The sequence below is a fragment of the Salmo trutta genome, chromosome 21, assembly GCF_901001165.1.
Source record: "Salmo trutta chromosome 21, fSalTru1.1, whole genome shotgun sequence".
In the NCBI taxonomy this organism is placed as follows: domain Eukaryota; kingdom Metazoa; phylum Chordata; class Actinopteri; order Salmoniformes; family Salmonidae; genus Salmo; species Salmo trutta.
Window position 1 is genome coordinate 30367023 of NC_042977.1, and position 18538 is coordinate 30385560.

General features: G+C 41.4%; 1 protein-coding gene across 3 annotated transcripts; it reads right to left on the reverse strand.

Annotated features, from left to right (window-relative positions):
* Positions 1–277: 277 nt before the first annotated feature.
* LOC115157139 (receptor-interacting serine/threonine-protein kinase 1) lies at positions 278–17728 on the reverse strand. Of its 3 annotated transcripts, none has more exons than XM_029705122.1 (12): positions 17482–17728; positions 16950–17159; positions 16431–16587; positions 16103–16240; positions 15439–15682; positions 13938–14087; positions 12791–12867; positions 12507–12582; positions 5643–6281; positions 5341–5493; positions 4614–4909; positions 278–2514 (listed from the first exon to the last, which is right to left on the reverse strand). In XM_029705122.1, exons 2-11 carry the CDS (start codon positions 17105–17107, stop codon positions 4614–4616), a joined length of 2088 nt encoding a protein of 695 aa, XP_029560982.1. In that variant the 5' UTR covers positions 17108–17159; positions 17482–17728; the 3' UTR covers positions 278–2514. The 3 variants fall into 3 exon arrangements, with proteins under 3 accessions (XP_029560982.1, XP_029560980.1, XP_029560981.1); XM_029705120.1 differs by having other exon boundaries at positions 278–2518; XM_029705121.1 differs by lacking the exon at positions 17482–17728 and having other exon boundaries at positions 278–2518; positions 16950–17421.
* Between the last annotated feature and the right edge of the window lie 810 nt (positions 17729–18538).

Sequence of the window (18538 nt, forward strand, 5' to 3'; positions counted from 1 at the left end):
CAACAGACTGGGATAGGGAGCGATTGAATATGTCCATAAACACACCAGCCAGCTGCTTTGCGTGTGCTCTGATGAGGCTAGGGATGCCGCCTGGGCCAGCAGCCTTACGAGGGTTAGCATGTTTAAATGTTTTACTCATGTCAGCCCCCGAGAAGGGGGGGGGCAGTCCTTGTTAGCGGGCCGCGACGGTGGCACTGTATTATCTTCAAAGCGGGCAAAGAAGGTGTTTAGTATGTCTGGAAGCGTGACGTCGGTGTCCGTGACGTGGCTGGTTTTCTTTTTGTAGTCCGTGACTTCCTGTGTATTCAACTGCTCATAGTGAACCACAAAGTTCGGTAAATGGGGCATGCCCACGAACTTGGTTCATGGTGTTGTTTACTTCAAACAAACCAAAATAGTAATATCAGAACTTCTCTAGGGATTCTTTTGTTTATTTTTCCGCTAACGTTTCATCATAGCCTAGTGGTGTGTCTGGCTGTGCTAATTACAAACAAGCGCAAAAAGTATTTATTTTTTACCGTTCTACCTACCAGAGATTTAACCAGATGCTGTCAATGGTATGCGGCTATGATGCTTATGGTGAGCAAAGATTATCAGAGGGATTTTCAGGCTGAACGGATTTTAGACATCAGCTGAGAAGTAATGCGATACCATCCTTAATGTTTTTTTGTGGGTTGATCAGCTTTAATATTGCATATAGATTGTGGCTTCCATCAAAGTAATTGTCTGCATCATGTTTGATATATATATATATATACACACATTCTATTGGTTGCAAGAATTTTGTAAAATAATTTAAATAGAAAAACTCTGTTTTGAATCCAGCATTGTTTTGTGTATCAGTTCATAAACTATGTGCCATAGAATCGGTACAGTAAAAATCTCTTCCCAACTATTTTGCAATCTATACAGCACAACTGTAAAAAAAAATCCCAAAAATAAAAGAAGTCCTCAAATGAAACTGGTATACATTTTTGATTTATCACAATTTTCTTTAACCAATTTTGGTATTTTAATGCAGGGCCGACAGACGAGTTCCTTACTTTCTCCCCCTCCCAATTGCCTCTTCCATTTTTACGGTGATGCTGCAATTAGTTGCTTGTAATTTTGAGTGGAGCAGACATTTCCATATATTTTTGTTATCTGCATGTGTGACAACTCCACCAGTCCCATTTATGATATCATTTACAATGATTATACGTAATGTTAGCTGGACTAGGTAAATTAGCTACGTTAGGTAACGTTACAGTCCTGGTAGTCACTGCTAGACTGGTAGCTACCTTCAGCAGAGTAAACATGTTTTGTCTGTTCGTTCTATCTAACTAATGTTAGCAAACGTTAGCAAATAAGACTAACTCAATCTGGTAGCCAAATACAATTTCCGATATAACTATCTCACTGTCGGTGTGTTGGTAGTAATGATGAATGTGTATAAATTGTTTATGGTTGGTTCTCAGCTGGCTAGCAATCTTGCTGCCAATTTAGTGATGCTAACTAGCTAACAGCAAGTTGACAATATTGCAATGTCCATGTTAGGTATGGTAAGCTACATAATCTGATTCCCCCAGCATGTGATTCCAACCTCAAGCTCTGCACAAGGTGAAGGTAAGTTGGCAAAAATATTTACAAGCTGACAGCTAAAATAGCTACATTTACAGTAAGCATGGCATAAACATGAATTGGATCTTGTTTGTGTTACAGATAGTTAGATGTAGCCTGAGGACCACAGAGTACCTTCCAGTCCATGTGATCAATTTAGTGTACTACCCCTGTTCTCTTCTTACCTTTTTTCTCTTTGTAAAACAAGGTTACTTGGAGTCCTTCCGCAGGCCCTGCTGAAAATACCCCAAAGCGGCGGCATGAGGGAGGGGACACCTTGCAATTATGGAGTGCAACAAGATTGTGGGACAAAAACAAGCAAGGGACACTGAAAGGTATAAAATCAAAACAATAGTAATGACACAACCATTTCATTCTTCTCTCTGCAGATTCTCAAAACACAATGCAAAGACACGTCTACAAAAATTGACAAGAATGATCTGTCAAAATCAATGGGCTGGGGGAGGTTTACATATAGGTTTTTGAGATGAAGGGGGTTGCGCTTAGAGACAGTAAATGTAAAGTTGTATATGAGAAGGATTGAATGGTGCAATTCTCCTCAATCTCCCATACACAACAATACATCATGTGTAAGAACTGCTCTTCTAAGACACTTTCTGCAGCCCCCCCAGATGTTGACTGATCTTTCCATTCAAAAGCAGTTCCTAATGTCCCTCATTGTCCCTAAACATTGCACTAGTCTGTCTCTAAACACTTACTGTAGGTCCCAATCGGTTGACACCGATACCAACAAAGGTGCGTTTCCCTACGTCCCTTCCACAAAAAGTGTCAAATGGTAACACCACAACCATGTCTTTCCAGGAGACGTGCAGTATCAGCAAACCTCCGTACTCTGGAGACGGAACAAGATCATTCGCCACAAGCACTCTGCTTCCACAGCCCACCATTGCCAGTCTACCTACACAGGATAAAGGACCAAATATTAAATATGGATCTTTTAGATCAAGCCTCAAAATTTGTCTGCCTTTATGGATTCACAGAAGATATTTATTTAAGCTGTACAGGGCTATGTAGCATCAAACAGATGTTAGACATTCAGATATATCCAAAGAATGTTTATTTGTCCAAATCTAAAATAAAGGGAGAGTACAATATTTAATGCTAACTCAAAAAGAACTGGGTATTCAACAAGAATGTTATGGTAAAAGTAACATACCAAAAAATACAGTATGAACAGTGTCCTACTCCCTACCAAAAGCCTGTGACTGATAATTAATCAATGTGATTTTGTGTCACTGTATATTTGGTGAATTGATCTCTGGCTGGGCAAGTGAAGGTGGTAGCTCATTTATTTGTTTGGTCATCTATCACTGATCAGAAACATTTAGCATGCAATAATGTAGCCTTAATCAAGTGTAGGCTATCAACTGTTAAACTCTGACCCCCTCTAGTAGCATTTTCTAAATGACACACACTATTGTATACTACCCTCAAAGTACATTTATAGTTTCAAAATGATAAGTCCTACAAACACACATAGTACTGTTAGAAAGGTAAGAACTGTGGGATTCAGATACAGGTGTCATAAACAATGTGACTACTACAGAGCCTGAAATGCAGCAAACCCCCAAAAACTTGAATGTACTTTTTATTTTCGGAGGGTCCCCCCAATTGTCCCCTATTTTGGGGAATAAGAGATTTGAAAGTCTAGTTTTGAGATAAATATGTCACCAATTACTGTTCCAAAAGCTATGAAAAGAAATCACCCAATAAATTACTGGGAGTTTATATATAGTGCGCAACTCTATTTTCATAGCTTATAGTTTATTCGCCGTCTACATAAAATAATTTTCTATGGGTGTGCGCCAGCTCATGTTTTTTATTCGACCAATTACTGTTCCAAAAGGAATTCTAAAAAAAAAAATTAAGAAAAATGTTGTCCAAACTTTTACCTAAGGGTGGCGCTCTAAACATGGACCAATTCCCATTGGAGCACAGTGTTTATGCAATTTGCCATACCATATATCCTCTGTCTGATTCTCAGTTCGTCCACTAGATAGCAGTAGGCGATCATATGATGTCTCTTTGCCACTTAAAACCAGTTGCGTCTGGTTTGGGTAGTGAGTCACTGTGCCAAAATGGCTGAATGGATTTTCAAGCCTGACATCTTAAAATGAGGCTTTGAAGTTAGTTATATTTTTAAATATATCTATTTAGAAATTTTGAAATCTATATTATTCAATTATTGCACCCACACTGCTTGCGCGCGCCAACGAGCGTCTGCATTGCCAAGGGCTAAAATAGAAGTCAGTTCTATTTGTGACGCAGATCGCGCTGCAAGTCCTGCCTCTCCCATCTCCTCATTGGTTTATAGAAGCAGGTACCCACGTGCCATCTCATTGGTTATACCCACGTGGGTGACTGAAAGACAAACGAGGTCAGTGGCGGTAATGCACCTAATTTATGAAACTTGCCAATCGAAATATAATGTCAAGAGAAGAAAAAGACTAGGAGGAGAGATGACTAGAAACGATTCGGTTAACTGTTTTTATGTGTGGATTAATTGTTGGAGTAGAGGACCTTGTGCATTTCAGGTAAAATAACAACTCAATGTTTATATCCCAGGACAAATTAGCTAGCAACTGCAAGCTAGCTAAATAGGACAAATTAGCTAGCAACTGCAAGCTAGCTAAATAGGACAAATTAGCTAGCACGTGCAAGCTAGCTAGCTAAATTGCCATAAATGTTTAATGCTTTTCGACCTGTCCCCAAATTAATGTAATTGGTTCAGAGTTTGTTTTGATATTTGAACCTGCGTGTCGTGATCATGTTTGGTGTGGGGGGGACAAAATAAATGTATGCATGATGGCATGCGTGTGCAGCCGGTTTGGGTTCCGTGTAACCTGTACACTCATATCCAATGGCAGGAAAATTCAATACTAACAACTCTCAAACATTACATTGGTTGGCAGGAATGTAAGTGTGTGGGTGGGTGCTGGATTAGAAAGTCTCTCTCTGGGGTAGGGGATACTGGAATAGATAGTCTACTGTACCTATGGAGAAGTATTGGTCCTGCAGGCATGAAGAAGCTTCTTTACCAGGTCGACTTTGACACAGTTCTCCAGTGCTCTGCAGAGCTGGCCCACAGTGCAGCCCACACAGCCCTCCTTCATCCTCCAGCGTTCCAGCATCTGGTGCACCTTCTCAGGCAACCCGTCACGATGGTAGTCCTGGTCGATGGTGTCCACCTCCACCTCGCTCAGGCCCAGACGACGGGCGCAGCGCTTCCATTCCTTCCCAATGTTTTCTCTCAGGAGATCAAGGTGCTTTTCAGTCACTGCCTGGTCCTCTGAACACGGGACAGGACACAACAGAACATATTGTGTAAAATGGAAGTTAAAGACCCTTGTCTATGATATTTAAGGGTTTTTGATAATTTACTGTCAATTAATGATACATAGCAATTTACTGTTGAATAATACCACTTATAAATGCCCCATGGTCTTAGTTGAACAACCCAACAGAGGAGGCTGGGGGGAAGAGATGGAGGAGGGCAGGCTCATTGAAATGGCTGGTATGGCATAAATGGAATGGTTTCAAACACATGGAAGCAACGTGTTTGACGCCGTTCCATTCATTCCAGTAAACAAACAATGTAAGAACCCTTATATTGTGGCTAGATACAAAATATGGGACTAAAAGTCGAAAACATGACATAGAAAAATAGGAAGATGTCTATTTTCAGGAAGTAGGCTCCTCTTTGCAGGATTTTATTCTTACCGTTCATCTGCAGGGTCTCTTTGAGTAGAGAGTGTGAGTTTGCCCCATTGGAGAGAGAGCTGGCTGACCTGCTGTAAGACTCGTGGTCCCTGATGCTGAGTGTGTTGTTGCTCCCTATCTGGATCCCTCTGGCATTCTGGATGAACAGGCCTCCTGCAACCCACACACACACACACTGTTTCTCATAAATCCTTTTCTAATTGAAGTGGTAAATCGCTGTCATGCTGATTGGGGAATCTGCATCAGCTTTAGTAATGGTAATAGTGGTATCAAGCACTGTAATCTCTGCGCTTCACCCCTACCTGGGTCCTGTGGAGGTCTAACCTTGGCACCCGAGTTCAGGCGCAGCCCTGCAGTGAGGTCTGGGGCAGCTGACTCTGGCACTGGGTAGGCTGGCCAGGACTGGAGGCGGTAGTACTGGGCGTAGGGATACTGCTGCTGGGGGGAGTACTGGCCCTGGCTTAGAGAGGGGCTGCTGGAGGACTCAGGCATGTGGCTGGAAAGCTGGCGCCTGGGTGTGATGGCCCCTGAGGGGTCCGCAGCCTTGTACATGCCTAGGCTAGAAAGACGGAGGTGGGGGTTCACCTCCACGCTGCTGGGCTGGACGGCCTGGGTTTTGGGGAGCCCTCTGTTGGCGGTGGGGTCCTGTGAGCTGAGGCGCTGTGGGGTGGAAGGGTGAGGATTAGGGTAGGGTCTGAAGTCAAGCTGGTCCATCCGGCTGTAGCTGGCGTATTTGTGATATTCCAACTGCTGGGCTAGTTTGACTTCCAGGGCTGAGAGTTCGTTGACCATTTTGAGATCCATGCCCGAGGTGGTGCTGACGGGGCTGAGGGTCCGGCTATCTGGCTGGATAAGGGAGTGCTCACAGGGGAGGAAGAGGTTCAGGTCCTCGATGCAGGCCTCCACTGGACCAGCCTCTATACGAACAGCCCTAGCACTGTCTGACCTCAGCAAGGGAGCCAGTCGGTCCATGGGGAGAAGGGGTAGAGGGTTCATTTTTAATAGCTGAATTCTAAATTAAGATCCAGGTGTATAACTTGTCGTATAAATGGTTTGATTATTGATGAGAATGAGAGATTTTAATGGAAAATCTAGAAACGGGCAAAGACCTCAAGTAAAGGTCTTTTGATTTGATTTTTTTATTTATTACAAAATACACAAGGAAGGGGTAACAAAGTATTTGAACATGAAGGACAAACACTACAGCATCAAGACACTAGCAAACATGTATCAGTCTTTCTGCAACAGAGCCACCCTTATGTGTGAGAGTGCGTGTGCATGATAGTGATATAAAATATGTCTTAATTTCCTTTTTCATGATCATAATCTTGTGAAACCAGAACCCTCCAAGATCCCCCCACAGTTCCCCAATAGCTGTCCTTCAACCAATTGAGACCTCTCCCACAGTCCCCCTCCCCCCAGGAAGAAGAAACAAAAATACAATTAATTCCATTCCCCACCCCAATAACCCCCCAATACACCAACAACCAAGAGAATGAACTAAAGAGAAAAAAGGAAAAGACAGAAGAAAACAGCAAACAACAATGCAAAAATATATATATTTTAAAACAAAGGACATCAAGGACAACTGAAATCATAACAGCAATGCCTACTTTATGTTTGTGTGCATGTCTGGCACTATTACATGTATGTGTGTGTTCTTGTATGTGTTTATTTGAATGAGAGTGTGTATGCATGTGTACAAACACCTGCACGGCATCAGCCTCAGGCAAACCGGCATTAGTTGTAAAAACACTGCCACTTAGTGTCATTCAAATGTACTTTTATTATGTTTTATTTAGACTTTTTTCCCCCTTTACCTTTTGACCATCATTCTCTCTCTCTCACACAGCAACTCCACTCCCACTTGTCTCCAATTCCACATACCAACCCTCAGCCCATCCCATCTATCTCTGCTGGCCACCCACTTCGTGTTTCGACACAACACATATCTTTCAACTATTCTATGATGTTTAACATACAATTTAAATCTCTTTAATTGAATCTACAGATTGCTTTTTGAAGATAAATACTTTTACTAAGAGTATTAGTAATTGACTGACCCGGTCTCTCCAGATCTCCTAACAGTACTATTTCTAGGGTCAATTTTAGATCAATGCTATGCATTTTCAGCCATTCCTGAACCTGAGACCAGAAACAGGCTACCTGAGGGCAATACCAAAATACAGTGAGGGGAAAAAAGTATTTGATCCCCTGCTGATTTTGTACGTTTGCCCACTGACAAAGAAATGATCAGTCTATCATTTTAATGGTAGGTTTATTTGAACAGTGAGAGACAGAATAACAACAAACAAATCCAGAAAAACACATCTCAAAAATGTTATAAATTGATTTGCATTTTAATGAGGGAAATAAGTATTTGACCCCCTCTCAATCAGAAAGATTTCTGGCTCCCAGGTGTCTTTTATACAGGTAATGAGCTGAGATTAGGAGCACACTCTTAAAGGGAGTGCTCCTAATCTCAGTTTGTTACCAGTATAAAAGACACCTGTCCAGAGAAGCAATCAATTAATCAGATTCCAAACTCTCCACCATGGCCAAGACCAAAGAGCTTGCCAAGGATGTCAGGGACAAGATTGTAGACCTACACAAGGCTGGAATGGGCTACAAGACCATCGCCAAGCAGCTTGGTGAGAAGGTGACAACAGTTGGTGCAATTATTCGCAAATGGAAGAAACACAAAAGAACTGTCAATCTCCCTCGGCCTGGGGCTCCATGCAAGATCTCACCTCGTGGAGTTGCAATGATCATGAGAACGGTGAGGAATCGGCCCAGAACTACACGGGAGGATATTGTCAATGATCTCAAGGCAGCTGGGACCATAGTCACCAAGAAAACAATTGGTAACACACTACGCCGTGAAGGACTGAAATCCTGCAGCGCCCGCAAGGTCCCCCTGCTCAAGAAAGCACATATACATGCCCGTCTGAAGTTTGCCAATGAACATCTGAATGATTCAGAGGACAACTGGTGAAAGTGTTGTGGTCAGATGAGACCAAAATGGAGCACTTTGGCATCAACTCAACTCGCCGTGTTTTGAGGAGGAGGAATGCTGCCTATGACCCCAAGAACACCATCCCCACCGTCAAACATGGAGGTGGAAACATTATGCTTTGGGGGTGTTTTTCTGCTAAGGGGACAGGACAACTTCACCGCATCAAAGGGACGATGGACGGGGCCATGTACCGTCAAATCTTGGGTGAGAACCTCCTTCCCTCAGCCAGGGCATTGAAAATGTGTCGTGGATGGGTATTCCAGCATGACAATGACCCAAAATACACGACCAAGGCAACAAAGGAGTGGCTAAAGAAGAAGCACATTAAGGTCCTGGAGTGGCCTAGCCAGTCTCCAGACCTTAATCCCATAGAAAATCTGTGGAGGGAGCTGAAGGTTCGAGTTGCCAAACGTCAGCCTCGAAACCTTAATAACTTGGAGAAGATCTGCAAAGAGGAGTGGGACAAAATCCCTCCTGAGATGTATGCAAACCTGGTGGCGAACTAGAAGAAACGTCTGACCTCTGATTGCCAACAAGGGTTTTGCCACCAAGTACTAAGTCACGTTTTGCAGAGGGATCAAATACTTATTTCCCTCATTAAAATGCAAATCAATTTATAACATTTTTGACGTGTTTTTCTGGATTATTTTTGTTGTTATTCTGTCACTCACTGTTCAAATAAACCTACCATTAAAATTATAGACTGATCATTTCTTTGTCAGTGGGCAAACGTACAAAATCAGCAGGGGATCAAATACTTTTTTCCATCACTGTAAATGGTCTAATGATTCTGTATCCTCACAACAAAATCTGCAGAGCTTCGATGATTTTATGCCCCAAATATTCAACATTTTGTTGGTGGCAAGAATTCTATGTAATCATTTTAGCTGAGAAGCACGAAGTCTTGAATCTTGCGTTATTTTATATATCAACTCATACACCCTGTACCGTGGAATCGGTACATCAAAAATCTCTTCCCCACTATTTTGCCATCTGTATGGCACAGTTGTCAACATCCTGGTTCTCAAATGAAACTGGTATACTTTCCTATTTATGCTATTTTTATTCCTCCGCCAGTTTGATCCTTTATATTGGTCAGACATACCAGTTCCCTACCTCCTGCCACCCGCCTCCTCCATTTTTGGGGCAATGCTGTAATCAATTGGTTGTACTCTTGGATTGAGCAGACCTTACCGTACAATTCTGATAACTCCATGAAGGACATAACTCTACCATTACAATATCATTTAAGAACAAAATACCCTTTTCAAACATCTTTCCCATAAATACAGGTATATTATCAACGAGCACATGTGAGTTCAGCAATAATATTTGTTGTAATATTTGTTCTATCTTTTCAGGGGGATGAAATTGTAGCCAGCTCTGCAATGCTTGTTTGAAAAAGACAGATACTTTGAAAAAAGTATCATTTTCAGTTAATCGAAAATGAGACATGGCAATCTGCACAAAGGCAAAAAGGCCATTTTTAAACAATCGATGAGCTTTTCTTATTAATCTACTTGAACCATTTCGGGTTCAAATAAAACTTTTGAACGAGTGAAGTTTTAGAGAGAGGTTTAGTGCTTTTATATTTAATAATCTCAACCCACCCTATTCATTATATAGATAGGCTCGTTATTTTGTCTAGTTTAGCGTAAATATGTAAAGCAAAATATTTTTGCACATATGATTTGAAAAACGAATTATCAGGAGTAGGCAGCGCCATAAGTAAGTGAATAAACTGAGATATGACTAAGGAGTTAATCAGGGCACTTTTTCCATAAATAGACAGGTATTTACCTCTCCATGGTTGCAGGATCTTGTCTATTTTTACGTTTTCTATTGAAATTCATTGTGGAGAGCTTATTTATATCTTTTGTGATATGAATACCGAGTATGTCTACTTCACCATCAGCCCATTTTATAGGTAAGCTGCAAGGTAATGTAAAAGTTGTATTTTTTTAAGGATCCAATACGTAATATTGTACACTTATCATAATTAGGTTTTAGTCCAGAGAGTACAGAAAAGTTATCTAGATCTTTAATGAGACATTGCAGGGATCTAGCTTGCGGACTTAACATAAAACTTGAGTCATCGGCATACATGGACACCTTCGTTTTTAAGCCTTGGATTTCTAATCCTCTAATGTTGTTATTGGATCTGTGTCACGTCCTGACCAGTATAAGGGTTATTTGTTATTGTAGTTTGGTCAGGACGTGGCAGAGGGTATTTTGTTTATGTGGTGATTTATTTAGTAGGGTGTTTGTTTAGTTAATTCTGGGTTTTTTGGGGTTATGTTCTATGTTTGTATTTCTATGTGGTTTCTAGTCTGTTGTATTTCTATGTCTAGTTGATTGGGGTTGGACTCTCAATTGGAGGCAGGTGTTTTCTAGTTGCCTCTGATTGAGAGTCCTATATATGGGTATGTGTTTGGTTAAGTGTTTGTGGGAGATTGTTCTTGGATTGCTGTGGTGCCTTCAAGACTGTTATTTTGTCGTTCATCGGTTTGTTATTTTTGTATATGTGTTTGTTTGTTTTTTTTCCTTCTTTTCCCGTCAACAAAGAAGATGAGTATACATGTCCCTGCTGCGTTTTGGTCTCATCACTACGACAAGTGTGACAATCTGATTTTAATAGCTAGCATTTCGATGGCCATAACGAATAGATATGGTGACAGCGGACACCCTTGTTTAACTCCTCTTCACAATTCTAAACTCTCTGAGAAGTAGCCGTTATTTACTATTTTACACCTGGGGTTGCTGTACATTACTTTTTACCCATTTTATAAGAGAATTAGCGAAATTGAAAAAATCCAGGCATTTATAAATAAAATCCAGTCTTCAAAATCCGCTATAAATACCATTCATAAGGTTCTATTATTTCTAGTAGTTGTCGTATATTATCTCCAATGTATCGTCCATGTAAAAAACCTGTCTGATCAGGATGAACAATATCTGGTAAAACTCTTTTAATTCTGAGTGCTATGCATTTTGTATCACGACATTGAAGTGTAAGGGGCCTCCAGTTTAATTTAGATAGACCGGGTCTTTATATTTGCCATCTGGGTCTTGTTTTAATAATAGAGAAATCAGACCTTCCTGCTGAGTACCTGACAGACTACTATTTCTATAGGAGTAGTTAAAACAATCTAACAATAGAGCCTTTAGTATATCAAAAAATACTTGATATACCTCTACCGGTATGCCATCAAGCCCTGTGGTTTTTCCAGACTGAAAGGATTTAATAGCCTCAAAGTTCTTCCTCTGTCATTTGGCCTTCGCACTGATCTTTCTGTACATTTGTTAATTTCCCATTTTTTATATTATTTGGAAAGAATTCCTTACCGTAATCTTCATTCAGTGGGAGAGGATGAGACGGAAAAGAGAACATCTGCCTAAAATAATTAGCTTCCTCTTTTAAAATATCATTCGGAGAATCATAGATGACTCCATCTTCAGTAACAAGTTTCTGCAAATTGTTTTTGTTAGTGTTCCTGTATTGGAGATTCAGGAAGAATTTTGTGCATTTATCTCCATATTCCATCCAGTTTGCTTTATTTTTGTAATAGATTACATTAGATCGTTCTTGAATAAGTTCCTCAAGTTCTTTTTGTTTTTCCTCTAACTTATTTTGTATCTCTGTACTATCGTTTTTATTGCCATCTACCTGTACTATTAGTTCATGGATTTCCCTTGTTAGTCTTGTTTCTTTAGCCAGAAACTGCTTTTTTATTATTGATGAATATTGAATTGAATGACCCCTGAAGGTAGATTTAAAGGTATCCAAAACAATAAGGGGATTTGCTGAACCTATATTATACTGGAAAAATTCAAGTAAAGGTCTTTATGCATCCCATCCCATTGGATTTTTGTATTCCTTTTCTTTCATGTACAATAGTTCAGTGCACTTTGTCTAAACTTTTGGATCCGTGGGCTCAGGCAAAGTATTATATATTAAACTTGACACAAGCCTACACCACGCTGACACTGTTTAACAAGGCAGTGAGTGGAGTTGTAAGACATATGGCTGTGAGTGGTCTGGAGGTGTGCGTCATGTATAAAGATGCAGAGAGCAGTGTAGAGTTGTAAGACGGAAAGCTATAGAGGGCCAGGGTCATGAAGCCTGCCTCACATTGTTCTGACTGCTCACCTGCTTTAAGGCTTTCAGGGGACATGGATAAAGATTTAATCTTCTCCACCAGCTCCTCTGGCCCCTCGTACAAGTCCTGCATGCCAATGAAACAGATCACAGTTTAAAAAAGTGTTATGGACCTTATATGATACATTTGGTAATATTGTGGTAATATTAAACACCCATCAATATCTTTCATGTAGTTACTGTATTTGTTTTTGTCTTTGTATTTGTTGTGCACTTGGTTCATTCAATAATGTACTCATGACAATGCTGTCACTTTGTTCACACAAGCAACTTACTCTGAGACCAAGTGAGTCCCTCTCTACATCTGGCTCTAACTTCTCTCTGTAGACGGGCAGGAAGGTGTTGTAGCCCTCTGTGTAGAGAACATTAAAAATCAGAGCAGTCATATGACTAACATAGCAACAGCCACAGAATAATCTGCATATTAGACCATGATGCAACATTAGACTTGTGAATGCCATGGGCTCGCTTGAATTGATGCTTGTTGCAGTACCCATTGATTCATAGGTCCAAGGTTGACTTGTGAAGATGAATACAGCATATTGGTTGCATATTGCAGTAGTTTTGAATATGTGTTGAAATGTACACATTGTAAATGCTCTGGGATATCAATCACATTTATTTATAAAGCCCTTTTTACATCAGCAGATGTCACAAAGTGCTTATACAGAAAGCCAGCCTAAAACCCCAAACAGCAAGCATTGTGTAATCGTGTGTAATCGTGTGTGTATGTATGTATGTGTGTGTATATATATATATATATATATATATATATATATATATATATATATACACACACATACATATATATATACACACACACACACACACACACACACACACACACACACACACACACACACACACACACACATATATATGTATGCGAGAGAGAGAAACACACACACCCCCTTTAATGCCATGTCTGTACACGTGTAACAGTATTGCTTCCGTCCCTCTCCTTGACCCAACCTGGGCTCGAAACAGTGACCCTCTGAACACAACAACTGCCTCCCATGAAGCATCATTACCTATTGCCTTACCTTTCAGAGCAAGGGACACAACTACTTCAAGGTCTCAGAGCGAGCGACGTCACCAATTGAAACACTACTAGTGTGCACTACTCACTTGCTAGCCATTTCACACCGGTTACAATAGGTCCAGCTAGCCACGGGAGTATGGGGACTCCCCTAGGGTCTAATTCCTCTCAAGGGTTGTCTACACTACCTTTAGGAGTTATACCAAGCTTCTGTTGACTTGAACTTGCTATTCAGGGGGGTTAGGTTTGGGTTTCATGATTTGTGCTGGGACAAAATGCTATACAAATAACATTGTATGGATTTGCTTTGTGTATACTGTAATGCATTATACTGTGTTTAGGAATTCCCGTACCTCAATCTCACTACACACATGCACATGCACCTTGGAATGTTGGTCGTAGTTGTGGATCCTGATGCCAGCATCTCTTCATTAGCTCTGTGATCTCTACAGGAGTATCAGCAGAGATGAGGTCTTCATCAGGACGATCACCTTTACGCACACACTGGCAGATATGGTCCTCACTCCGAGCATCTGAAATGCACATCCAATATTAATTCAGTGCATTCAAATCTGATCTCAAATCTTATCCATTCATGAAAAAAGAACAAAGGACCTCTTACTATAAAATATATCTGATTTCACAAACTACACTGAATAAAAAAATAAACACAACATGTCAAGTGTTGGTTTCATGAGCTGAAATAAAAGATCCCAGAAATTTTCCATATGCACAAAAAGCTTATTTCTCTCAAATGTTGTGCATAAATTGTCTTTTTATCCCTGTTAGGGAGCATTTCTCCTTTGACAAGATAATCCATCCACCTGACAGGTGTGGCATATCAATAAGCTGATTAGACAGCATGATCATTACACAGGTGCACCTTGTGCTGGGGAGAATGAAAGGCCACACTAAAATGTGCAGTTTTGTCACACAACACAGAGATGTCTCAAGTGTTGAGGAAGTGTGCAATTGCCATGCTGACTGCATGAATGCCCACCAGAGCTGTTGCCAGAGAATTAAATGTTAATTTCTCCACAATAAGCCGCCTCCAATGTCGTTTTAGAAAATTTGACAGTACGTCCAACCGGCCTCACAACTGCAGACCACATGTATGGCGATGTGAGGGTGAGTGGTTTTCTGATGTCAACATTGTGAACAGAGTGCCCTATGGTGGCGATGGGGTTATGGTATGGCCAGGCATAAGCTATGGAAAATGAACATAATTGCATTTTATCGATGGCAATTTGAATGCACAGAGATACTGTGACAAGATCCTGAGGTCCATTGTCGTGCTATTCATCCGTCGCCACCACCTCATGTTTCAGCATGATAATTCACGTCCCCGTGTTGCAAGGATCTCTACACAATTCCTGGAAGCTGATAATGTCCCAGTTTTTCCATGGCCTGCATACTCACCACCAGACATGTCAACCATTGAGCATGTTTGCGATGGTCTGGATCGACGTGTATGACAGCGTGTTCCAGTTCCTGCCAGTCTCCAGCAACTTCGCACAGCCATTGAAGAGGAGTGGGACAACTCTCTTCAACTCTATGCGAAGGAGATGTGTCGTGCTGCATGAGGAAAATGGTAGTCACACCAGATACTGACTGGTGTTCTTATACACGCCCCTACCGTTTTTTGAAGGTATCTCTGATAAATAGATGCATATCTGTATTCCCAGTCATGTGAAATCTATAGATTACGGCCCAGTAAGTTAATTTAAATTGATTGATTTCCTTACATGAACTGTAACTCAGTAAAATCTTCGAAATTGTTGCGTGTCGCATTTATATTTTTGTTCAGTATATATATATGGCTGAAATCGTATCAGATTAATTTGAATGCAACAGTCCTCTGTAGAGTGAGTGAGAAACACTCACTTTCATATGGCTCACTGCCAGTGAGGATGACCCATACGACAATAGCGAAGCTATAGACGTCAGACTTCTCAGAGGAGCGTGTGTGGATGCTGTCCAGGTGCTCAGGAGCCATGTAGCACAGAGTACCAGCTGCCCTGCCCCCCGTTCCCCCAGCCCCAGGACGCGCCAGCCGGCTCTGCCTGCGAGACTCCTCCTTAGTCAGCCTGCTCCACGTCTGACAGGTGGCCAGGCCCAAGTCTGCAATCTGGAGCACAGATACAGACATGCATATTCATACATGTACATGCATTGCATACACAGATTACACACATATCCATATACATACATTGAACATAGAGACATCAATACACAGATGCACATGGATACACACACACACATACACACAGTCTTGCATAACTAACCTTGTGGGGACACACGGTTCAGTCCCAAAATCCTATTTTCCCTAACCCCTAACCCTAACCCCTAACCCTAGCTCCTAACCCTAGCTCACCTAACCCTAAACATAATTCTAACGCTAATTCTAGCCTTAACCCCCTAGAAATAACATTTGACCAGTTGGTCAATTTTTTTGGTTTACTATACTTGTGGGGACTTCACACACACACACACAGTAAAGTCAATGATATAAACAGTAATAAAGCATATTTTACAGTGTGTGCTGTACCTTAATGTGAAAATCCTTGTCCACCAGTATGTTTTCTGGTTTGAGATCTTTGTGTATGACACGGTTCTTCATCAGGTACACCATCCCCTCCAGAATCTCCAGTATGATCCTGCCCTTGATAGATATCAGCACAGGCACCTGGAGAAAAGACAGGAATATATACAAGTTGTTTGCCCAGAGAGAAAATAGGTTGTTGATATTACATAGAGAAAATCTGATATGGAGTTCTGTTTGAAAACCTTCCATCTCTGCAGTGAGTCCAGGACATAACCTCATTCATATAGTGACATTGTAGACTAAGTTAAGTGTTTTTGTGATATCCTCTCACCCGGTCCAGCATGGCCAGCAGGTTTCCTTTAGGGAGGAGCTCCATGACCAGAGAGTAGTCCCCATCCTCCAGGATCACCCCCAGCAGCTTGACCACCCGTTCATGGTTCAGTCTGCTCATCAGGCTGCCCTCCTCTAGCAGGGACTGCTTACTGCCCCTGAGGGAGAGAGGGAGGAAGGCTTGGTCAAGACTATGAGCTAGGGAAATATGTTCACTTGGAGATGTATCCCTATGTATTAACTGGGCCGCCTACTGTAGCCTAATTTATCACTATACACATCACAGGAACAGGTCTATAGACACCCAATTTCTCTGGTTTTATCGTCCTTTCTGTCACAGGAAAGAATAAGTGTAGCCTAAGCCTACCCACTGGCACTCCCAATGCTGGAAGGGAGTCCCTGAGTGAAAAGGTTAGGGAATCCCTGGTGTAGACTACAATATGAAAGTCAGTAGAGCGTGACAGTCACAACACTTACAGACACTGGGGGAATGCTCTCTGCCATAGCCCGTTATACTCACTCATTACGCGGTGGCCCGGTGTAGATGGTCTTCAGAACCACCTGGCCGAGGGTTTTGTGATAGCACAGATACACTGTCCCGAATCCACCGTAGTCCAGAGGCTCCTTTTTGATAAGGTCAGCGGATTTCATGTAGATGGAGTCCTGCGCAGTAGCCATGGCTTGCTACCTGGTCCTCGATCGGGTATTTCCTTCTAGCGTTGATACGAGACTAATGGATACATTGCTCTATTACTGGTCAATCACAATCTCCCATAATGTAAATAGTAACAATAGTATATTTCCGAACGAATGGAGGAGTAGGCTGAGGAGCTTCAGCGGCGTTACATTGACTCGAAATACAAAACTGAATATGGAAGTGAAAGACGTAGTCGGAAATCCAATACTGTAACTTGCTCTGTTAAAGAGTTGTCAACACATAAAGTGGATAACATCAATAATTGAACCAGTTTAATATTCAAGGTAAATAGGTCTGTGTATTAAATAGGATAAAAGATGTAGGTTAAATCGTGAATTATAGATAAATAACCTACCTTTTCATTCCACGGGTAGGCGTATAGTTCCGGGATTTGACTTGCTGTCGCAATAGTGAAACAACTAAAAATATGTTGTGGAAGTTAGTTGCAGACCAGTGTTGCTAATCGAGAAAGGAGCATATGATTTATATGCAAATAGTCACTGACTATAGTAAGTAAGTAGCCTTGTGCGAGCCGGAACGGCTCATAGGGCAGGAGCCTATAATCCTGTTTGTGTAGCCTGAGGCAGCTTGGTGAATGGACAGGGTGCTAGTCTATCGCAGGGCCCCAATCTATCTCCTTAACGCTGTGTCAAGAGGGGACGCATCAGGTCCCATTTTTACAGTATTTGGTGTGACTCGGCCAGGGATTGACTTTAGGGAAGGCACTCTAACCACAAGTCCACTGAGAAAAACATTATTTTACAATTTTCAACGTTTTTGTTCTGCGGTTTATATTATAAGTGTGAATGGAGCTGAACATTTTGATCAAAGACGGATTCCTAGCCTGGGCAAATGGCTAGGCTAAACTGAATGATATCACAGTTGGACAACTTTTTTTTGTCACAAAACAATTCACATGTTCGGAAAATTGCATAGTAGCCAATGTCAGATCGGGAGGCAAAAGCCCATAAAAGTAAAAATAGTCCAGTAACATATAGCACTATCACCGCCTACTGGAGGTATGCATCTATCACAGTTAATCTACCAAAGAAGAGAACATGGATCATCATTACATTATTCACAACCAAGTATCTCCTGACTTTTGGGGGGCTTTACCCTTTATTTGTTTGTTTGTGTGTTGAGAGAGAGAGAAACAGAGAGAGAAACAGAGAGAGAAACAGAGAGAGAGAGAGAAACAGAGAGAGAGAGAGAGAGAAACAGAGAGAGACAGAAAGACAAAGAGAGACATGAGAAACATGTAGGCCACTTTACACTTATAGCCTGGCTGTTCCTGGAAGTCATTTGCCATTGATGGACAATGGGTCGTGCTGAGCAAGGATATGTCAGCCATGGCATTGTGAAAGACTGCACTAGATTATTTTTATAAGAATTGTGACCAGAGGGTTTAGTTT